This window comes from Heteronotia binoei, chromosome 16, assembly GCF_032191835.1.
Source record: "Heteronotia binoei isolate CCM8104 ecotype False Entrance Well chromosome 16, APGP_CSIRO_Hbin_v1, whole genome shotgun sequence".
In the NCBI taxonomy this organism is placed as follows: domain Eukaryota; kingdom Metazoa; phylum Chordata; class Lepidosauria; order Squamata; family Gekkonidae; genus Heteronotia; species Heteronotia binoei.
Genome location: NC_083238.1, coordinates 55068705 through 55077730, shown reverse-complemented (window position 1 = coordinate 55077730; position 9026 = coordinate 55068705). Strand labels below are relative to the sequence as shown.

General features: G+C 51.8%; 1 protein-coding gene across 1 annotated transcript in view; it reads left to right on the top strand.

Moving 5' to 3' along the window:
- The first annotated feature begins 635 nt into the window (after positions 1–635).
- The window catches only part of STAT1 (signal transducer and activator of transcription 1), a 43015-nt gene continuing 34624 nt past the window's right edge, over positions 636–9026 (top strand). The window contains exons 1-4 of the mRNA XM_060257408.1: positions 636–774; positions 1274–1418; positions 5725–5823; positions 6566–6655. Of these exons, the coding sequence (XP_060113391.1) occupies positions 647–774; positions 1274–1418; positions 5725–5823; positions 6566–6655 (462 nt within the window). The 5' untranslated portion in view covers positions 636–646. The remainder of the gene's footprint in view (positions 775–1273; positions 1419–5724; positions 5824–6565; positions 6656–9026) is intronic.

Below are 9026 nucleotides of genomic sequence, written 5' to 3'. Positions count from 1 at the left end.
TGCAGTCTCTAATAATTTATCTAAGCAAGGATGCAAATCATTTTGTAGAGTGCACCCCTGTTACTAGGGACGGGCACGAACCGGTTCATGAACTCAGCTTCATCACAAATTTTAGGCCGGTTTGTGGTTTCTAAAGTGATATTTGTGAACTGAAGAGCTTGCTGCAAACTTCCATGAATTCTGATGCAATTCATTGCAAGAGCAAAAAGCAGGGGTGTCAGTGCCTTGGATCCCCATAAACCCTTGCTTCTGCTCTCTGGCGCTTGTCGTGGGGAGGAGAAAGCAGGGGATTAAACTTGAAATAGCTCTCAAACCAGTTTGGTTCATGAACGCGCATATCGGTTTGTGGTTCAGCCATGAACTGAACTGCAGAAAGATGGTTTGTGCCCATCTCTACCTATTAACACTTTCTTCATCAGATAGCAGGAGCGTTGACTTTTGAAAGTTTAGATTCCCCCAAATCCCGGTAGTCTCTATGGTACTACTGGATTCAAATCTATCTGTTTTATAGCGGATTAACATGGCTGCCCTCTGGAGAAAAAGCCCACTTGCACTTCTTCCGTCCTCCAAATTGGCCCAAATCTTTCAGCTGAAGCACAGCAGGGGATGTGGGTTCTAAATCTTAACGTGCCTTGATTCCCTCAGGATGAGCCAGTGGTACAAACTGCAGCAGCTGGATTCCAAGTTCCTGGAACAGGTACACCAGCTGTATGATGACTCCTTTCCCATGGAAATCCGACAGTATCTGGCATCATGGCTGGAAAGCCAAGACTGGTGAGAGGCTGATGTGGGGTCACGCGTCATGATAATGGGACTCTTAACATTTGCAGAACTTTTGGCTGGCGGTCATGTTTGTATTCAGGGCTTTTTTGGTGGCAGGAGCTCCTATGCATATTAGGCCCCCCCTCCCCCTGATGTAGCCAGTCCTCCTGGAGCTTACAGGGCTCTTAGTACAGGGCCCACTGTAAACTCTTAAAGGATTGGCTACATCAGGAGGATGGCCTAACGTGCAAAGGAGCCCCTGCTACAAAATAAAAAACACCTTGTGGAACCATTTAGAAGGGGACAAGGCTCCTGAGAGCTTGACTTTTAAAAAATCTTTTTTGGGGAAAAAGAGAAAACACACCTCCCATCCATTTCCCCCTCACAAATCACATCTCGAGGACTTCTGCCAACCGTCAAGGCGTTGATGGGCTCCAAAGGATGACGAAAGTATCTATTGTAGGCTTTAAAAACAACGAGCAACAGGTCTGCGGTTCCTTCTGTTTCCTAGGGAACATGCTGCCAACGATTATTCCTTGGCCACCCTGCTGTTCCAGAACCTTCTGTCGCAGCTGGACGATCAGTACAGCCGCTTCACGCAGGAGAACAACTTCCTGCTGCAGCACAACATCAGGAAGAGCAAGCGGAACCTGCAGGTGGGTCTGCATTGTGCATCGCTGACACGCGAGAATGGTGGAGCGAATGCCAGAGATTTAAGGGGCCCGTCAGCACCATGGGGCTAACAGACCCCTTCTCTGGTGCCTCCCCCAAGTGTTTTTTAGAAACATTTTTTTTAAAAAAAGAGACTCGTTTAAAAACGCTCCTCTAAAAAAAAAAAAAGCAACGGCTCAGGGCGGCATCAAGTCATCCCAGAAGAAAACCGGCAAAAAAAAGGAGTGGCCGGGAGCCTCTGGACATCATGCGGCCTGCCCTCGGAACAGGGAAAGGCTGAGTGCACTGTGGAAGAGCTTCCAGAGCGCTCCTACGTGTTGGCCGCTCCCTGGGCGCTCCCTGGCCGTATAGATAGCCAGGGAAGCACTTCGGAGCTGCCTCAGATTTTAGGTACCATGGCGCAGAGTGTTAAAGCTGCAGTACTGCAGTCCTAAGCTCTGCTCACGACCTGAGTTCGATCCCCGGCGGAAGCTGGGTTTTCAGGTCACCGGCTCGAGGTTGACTCAGCCTTCCATCCTTCCGAAGTCGGTCAAAGGAGTCCCCAGCTTGCTGGGGGTGGGGCGGAAGTGTAGAGGACTGGGGAAGGCAATGGCAAACCACCCTGTAAAAAGTCTGCCATGAAAACGCTGTGAGAGCAACGTCACCCCAGAGTCGGAAACTAGTGGTGCTTGCACAGGGGACCTGTAGGCAAGCAGACCAATCGCCAGATTATTAACAACGCCAACCATTTAAACAATATCCTTAGCTTCGGAGAAGAGCCCTATGGCACAGAGTGTTACAGCTGCAGTCCTAAGTTCTGCTCTGGACCTGAGTTTGATCCCAGCGGAAGCTGGTTCAGGTAGCTGGCCCAAGGTTGACTCAGCCTTCCATCCTTCCGAGGTCGGTAAAATGAGTCCCCAGCTTGCTGGGGGGCGGGGGGGAGTGTAGAGGACTGGGGAAGGCAATGGCAAACCGCCCCATAAAAAGTCTGCCGTGAAAACACTCTGAGAGCAACTTCACCCTAGAGTCAGAATGACCGGTGCTTGCACTGGGGACCTTTCCTTGACAGTGGTACCTTTCCGAGGCGGCTTCAATCTGGCCCCGGGCGGGCTGCGTGCAGGACACGGACAGCAGGCAGATGTGCGCATGTGTACATGCTTTTTTGGGCTGCCTGCCTCCCCGTCTGTTATCACCCAGTTTTTTTTCAAAACGGATGTTGACAGATCCATCCTGGCTGGCACCCGCAGGCCTGATTTCTGTGTAAGGCGCGTAGCGTGTTTTCCCATCCTTGAATGCGGCTGGCAGATCTTTCCTTTAAAAAAAAACCAAAATTGCATCCTCCTCCTCCTCTCGCCGTTTGAAAAGGAGCCGATTTATTTGTCTGGCTTGGCAGGGTCAGCTCTAAATGGCATCCTAGGCAAGGCTAGCTTCTGGCATCCCCCCTCCCCCTGCACTGATACGCCACACGGTGGGCACCCAATTCTGCGCCCCCAGAAGGCTGGCACCCTAGGCAATCCCCTAGTTTGCCTAGTGGAAGGGCCAGCCCTGTGGCTTGGGGATGCCCGTTTACACCCAAGTGGCAGTTGACCAGAATTTGCTGCTGCGGATGTAACACTCTGGATCTCTGTGCCGTGGGGGGGCCACGGGGAAATGGGCTGGCATGGTTTATGCGAGTTGGTTCGCAGCTGTGTCGAGCTGGTTCTGCCTGGGATCTGATTTCTTGCTTGCTAGCTCAGTGCTAGCAGCCCCGGGGCGCAGAGTGGTAAAGCTGCAGTGCTACCATCCAAGCCCTCTGCTCACAGCCTGAGTTCGATCCCGGCGGAAGCTGGGTTCAGGTTCGCCGGCTCGAGGTTGACTCAGCCTTCCATCCTTCCGAGGTGGGTAAAATGAGCACCCAGCTTGCTGGGGGGAAAGCGTAAAGGACTGGGGAAGGCAAGGGCAAACCACCCTGTAACAAAGTCTGCCGTGAAAACGTCGTGATGCGACGTCACTCCGACAGGTGCTTGCACAGGGGACTATCTTTTTGCCTTTAACTTAGCGCTTGGGCTTGACGCTCGAAACGGGAGCACTGAAAACAAGCAAAACACGAGGTGCCCAAATCCAAAGCGACAGAAGGGTGCGGGGTTGGCTGGCTGGCTGGCTTCTCTCATGCCTCTTGCACATCCAGGCGGCCGTGTGAATATGCCGTGCCTTCTAGAGAAGCGTGCTGAACCAGGACGGCCCTGGCAAGCTCAGTCTCCTCAGATCTCTGAAGCTAAGCTGGGTCAGCCCTGGTTAGCGCTTGGATGAAAGACCCCCAAGGAAGTCCAGGGTTGCTACGCAGAGACAGGCAGTGACAAATCACCTCCGTTCATCTCTTGCCTTGGCCCAGGCTAGCCTGATCTCATCAGATCTCTGAAGTTAAGCTGGGTCAGCCCTGGTTAGCACTTGGATGGGAGACCGCCAAGGAAGGTCCAGGGTTGCTACGCAGAGGCAGGCAATGGGAAAACCACCTCTGTTCATCTCTTGCCCTGATCTGGATGGCCCAGGCTAGCCCAGTCTCATCAGATCTCAGAAGCTAAGCAGTGTGAGCCCTGGTTTGTACTTGGATGGGAGACCACCAAGGGAAGTCCATGGTTGCTTCGCAGAGGCAGGCTATGGCGGAACCACCTCCGTTCATCTCTTGCCTTGACTTAGATGGCCCGGGCTAGCCCAATCTTGTCAGAAGCTAAGCAGGGTTGTTCCTAGTTAGCACTTGGATGGGAGACCACCAAGGAAGGTCCGGGGTCGCTACGCAGAGGCAGACCGTGACAGACCACCTCTGTTCCTCTCTGCCCTGACCTGGATGGCCCAGGTGAGCCTGATCTCAGAAGCTTAAGCAGGGACCAGCCCTGGTTAGTACTTGGATGGGAGGCCACCAAGGAAGTGGCAGAGGCAGGCTATGGCAGAACCACCTCCGTTCATCAATTGCCTTGACTTGGACGGCCCAGGCTAGCCCAATCTTGTCAGATCTCAGAAGCTAAGCAGGGTCGTTCCTAGTTAGCACTTGGATGGGAGACCACCAAGGAAGGTCCGGGGTCGCTACGCAGAGGCAGACCGTGACAGACCACCTCTGTTCCTCTCTGCCCTGACCTGGATGGCCCAGGTGAGCCTGATCTCAGAAGCTAAGCAGGGGCCGGCCCTGGTTAACACTAGGATGGGAGGCTATATATGGGAGTCCAGGGTTGCTACGCAGAGGCAGGCAATGGCAAACCACCTGGGTTCATCTCTCTTTACCTGGATGGCCCAGGCGAGCCAGATCTCAGAAGCTAAGCAGGGACCGGCCCTGTTTAGTACTTGGATGGGAGGCCACCAAGGAAGTGGCAGAGGCAGGCTATGGCAGAACCACCTCCGTTCATCAATTGCCTTGACTTGGACGGCCCAGGGTAGCCCAAACTTGTCAGCTCTCTCAAGCTAAGCAGGGTCATTCCTAGGGAGCACTTGGATGGGAGACCACCAAGGAAGCCCAGGGTCGCTACGCAGAGGCAGGCGGTGGCCAGCCACCTCTGAGTGTCTCTTGCCTTGAAAATCCTAGAGGGGTGGCCACACCAGCGGCCACGTGATGGCACCTTCCACCACCACCATACCGAAGCAGCATGCTTTCCTAGCAACCGCGCAGGCTGAGCGACGCGGCACTGCAGGTTGTCGATGGGACTTGGTGACTGGCTGTCGCAGTCTTATCCATTGCGGCGTCCGGGGCTTTTTTGGGGATAGGAAAAGCCAAGCAGGAAATCATTTGCATATTAGGCCACACACCCCTGACATCCCCATTGTTTCACATAGGGCAGGGGTGGCCAACGGTAGCTCTCCATATTTTTTTTTGCCTACAACTCCCATCAGCCTCAGCCAGCATGGCCAATGGCTGGGGCTGATGGGAGTTGTAGGCCAAAAAAAAACATTTGGAGAGCTACCGTTGGCTACCCCTGACATAGGGCTTTTTGTAGAAAAAGGCCTGTAGGATTTCATTTGTATATTAGGCCACACCCCCTGACAGCACCATTGTTTCATATAGGGCAGGGGTGGCCAACGGTAGCTCTCCAGATGGTTTTTTTTTTTTTGCCTACAACTCCCATCAGCCCCAGCCAGCACGGCCAATGGCTGGGGCTGATGGGAGTTGTAGGCAAAAAAAAACATTTGGAGAGCTACCATTAGCCACCCCTGACATAGGACTTTGTAGAAAAAGGCCCGTAGGATCTCACTTGCATTTTAGGCCACACCCCCTGGCACCAAGCCAGCCGGAACTATGTTCCTGCTCAAAAGAGGCCCTGGTGACGTCCTCTTCTTTTGACGCAGAACACCTTTGAGGAAGATCCTATGTACATGGCTATGCTCGTCTCCAAGTGTCTGTGCGAAGAACGGAAAATCCTTCATACCGCCGAATTGGCAGATAAGGTAAATTTTCTTCCGGGGTCTGCAGAGGGGAACAATGTCCCAGGAGCAGGGCAGCAGAAGGGTTCCGTCTGGAAGTTCTGCACGTCTGAATGTACACATCTCCCCAAATGTAGCCTGTTTACTCAGCACTTCGAATAGTCTTTTCCTGGCAGGAAAAAAAAAGAATGCAAGAAGGCTTACAGGTGTGTTCAGGGGCTTTGGGTGTGTGTGTGCAGAGGCTTGCTTTTCAAAAGGTCATGGGTGTCGTGTAGCAGTCAGTATTAGATTAGGATCTGGAGACCTGGATTCGAATCTTCCCTCTGCTCCGGAAGCATGCAGGTGACTTTTGAAACTCAGCCTCACCAACTTCCCAGGGTTGCAGTGTGTTTGTGTGTGTGCTTCGTTTCCTTCTTGTGTCGAGGTGGGAAGGCACGGTTGAGACCGTGCGGACAGCAGAATCTCTTCTGTGTGCCCATCAAGATGCTCTAGACCAAGTTTGGGTGGCCAGACTTGCTTAACGTAAGAGCCACATAGAATAAACGTCAGATGTTTGAGAGCCGCAGGACATGAATGTCGTTTGAGAGCCAGGAAGGGAGGAAAAGAGGGGAGGGAGGGAGGAGAGAAGGAGAGGTGGAAAGAAAGCAACTTTAAATGCATTCTCCAAGCCACCAATAGTGGGGGCTTCGAGAGCCACAGTTTGGCCACCCCCAATCTAGACAGTGTGCGTTATTGCAGGGGGTCTGCGTTCTCTTTCCAATTCCAGATGCAAGTGGGGAGCACGCAGAATACGGTCGTGTTGGTGCGGCAGAAAGAGCTGGACGGAAAAGTCAAAAACGTGAAGGACAACGTCACGGTAAGTTGAATTTGTGAAGCTGCTTTCTCCTGGAACCCCCCCCCCCCCCCCCCGGTCCATCGGAGGCAGCATCTTCTACTCATCTACTCAGACCGGCTGTGGCTTTCCAGGGTCTCAGACTGAGGTCTTTTCCCATCACCTTGCTTGGATTTTATGGGAAGCATGGTTTCGTTATTGTTATCACATGATCTCGTTGGACACCTGAAATCCTAATCTCTAAGGGAGGGGCAGAATAAAAATCTAATTTAAAAAAATCATCGTGTTAGATTGTTTTTCAACTGGAGAGCTTGCAATGTTCCCTCTCCATCCCTCCCCCCCTCCCTTTGTGGAGCAATTCACACCCAGGGCAGAATGGAAGTGTTGTAATCTTAAAATAAGCAATTGGGGCAGCACAAGAGGCTTCACGGTTCCAGATTGCAGCTGGGCAGGGCTTCCTATATTTCCTATGTTGAGAGTCAGTTTGTTGTAGGGGTTAAGTGCGCAGACTCTTAATCTAGGAGAACCGGGTTTGATTCCCCACTCCTCCACTTGCAGCTGCTGGAATGGCCCTCTTGGGTCAGCCATAGCTCTCTCAGAGTTGTCCTTGGAAAGGCAGCTTCTGTCAGAGCTGTCTCAGCCCCACCTACCTCACAGGGTGTCTTGTTGTGAGGGAGGAAGGTAAAGGAAGATGGTGAGCCACACTGAGATTTGGAGTGCAAAGCGGGGTATAAATCCAATATCATTCTTTTTCTCACCCACGCAGCTTAAAGGAAACACTGCTTGGGGGTCAAACCTGGGACAGTCTGCATACAAAGTCGATGCTCTAACATTGAGCCATAGCTCCTTCTCAGATGCTTGGAACACAGGAAGTGGCTTCATACTGAATCGGTCCCCTGGTCCTTTAAGCTCAATATCGTCTGCTTGGACTGGCAGCAGCTCACCAGGGTCTCAGCTTGAAGTCTTTCACAGCACCTGCTAACATCATTGTTGTAACTGGAGACACCAGGAATTGAACCTGGGACCTTCTGCATCCCAAGCAGATGCTCTGCCACTGAGCTGCAGCCATTCCACTCTCTTATCTGGGAGAACCGGGTTTGATTCCCCACTCCTCCACTTCCAATTGCTGGAATGGCCTTGGGTCAGCCATAGCTCTCGCAGAGCTGTCCTTGAAAGGGCAGCTGCTGGGGGAGCTCTCTCAGCCCCACCTACCTCACAAGGTGTCTGTCGTGGGGGAGGAAGGTAAAGGAGATTGTAAGCCGCTCTGAGATTCAGAGTGAAGGGCGGGGTATAAATCCAAAGTTGTCGTCTTCTAAAGTTAAAGTGCAAAATCTACGCTTTTTACCTTCTTGGAGTTTGGGGGGAAATGTCTTGGCATGCATGCTGTGATACACAAGTGAAGAATGTGTGATTTATATGATTTTGGTCCAGGATCAGCAACTCATAAACTGTGCACAATTTGTAGGGTTGGCTAAACCATTCTTCATATGTTCTAAGGAGCACCACAATGTTATGATTGTCCTTGGGGTGTTTCCAGCTGACCCGGCAAAAGTGTTTTCAACTTGCACGGGGATTGACTGATATCTCTTTCCGAATCTGGGTTTAGCTCACAAGCAGAAGAAAAGACCCGATGGATCAGGCCAGTGGTCCATCTTGTCCAGCGTCCTGTCTCACACGGTGGCCAACCAGCTTCTCTAGATGGCCAGCAACAGGGCAAAGAGGCCGAGGCCTTCCTAAGGACATAAGGGGAGCGAGCCCTGCTGGATCAGACCAGTGGTGAAATGGGCGCAACCACAAAATGGCCACCGTGGGAGGCAGAGCCAACCACCACACAGAGAGGAAGCCAAAATGCAGGGGATAAGAGGGACAAGTTTTTAAAATGCGCTGGAAAAAGACGAGTCAGAGAGAGAATAAAACCAGCACTGTAGTGCAGCTGTCACCGAAATGGCATTTTAATCTGCATAGCCAATCAGATCTCAAATGGACAATTGGAAACCTTACTGGTCAGGGAAACCCCCCCCCCCGGCCCCACCCACTTTCTCAAAACATTTGGCAGGCACCAGGAAAGGGGTTAGGCTCCAGGGTGCCCTTGCGCATCAGATTTGAGGGCACCTGGTTTAGAGGATAAAAGGGAGGCAAGAAAAAGGCAAGCCGTGTTGGGTCCCCGTTGCTGAAAAAGGCACAGTCTAAATGAATCAATAAGTCTTGCTTTTTCTATTTATTACTTTAGATTTCTATCCCGCCTTCTCCGCAAGCGGACTCAGGGTGGCTAACAGTCAGTTCAAACATCTATAATTACAATTTAAAACCAATAAAATACAATTAAAACATCTTATGGTGCTGTACAACTTCGATATGGGCGGGATCTTTCTTTTCTGATAGTGAGCCTACAATA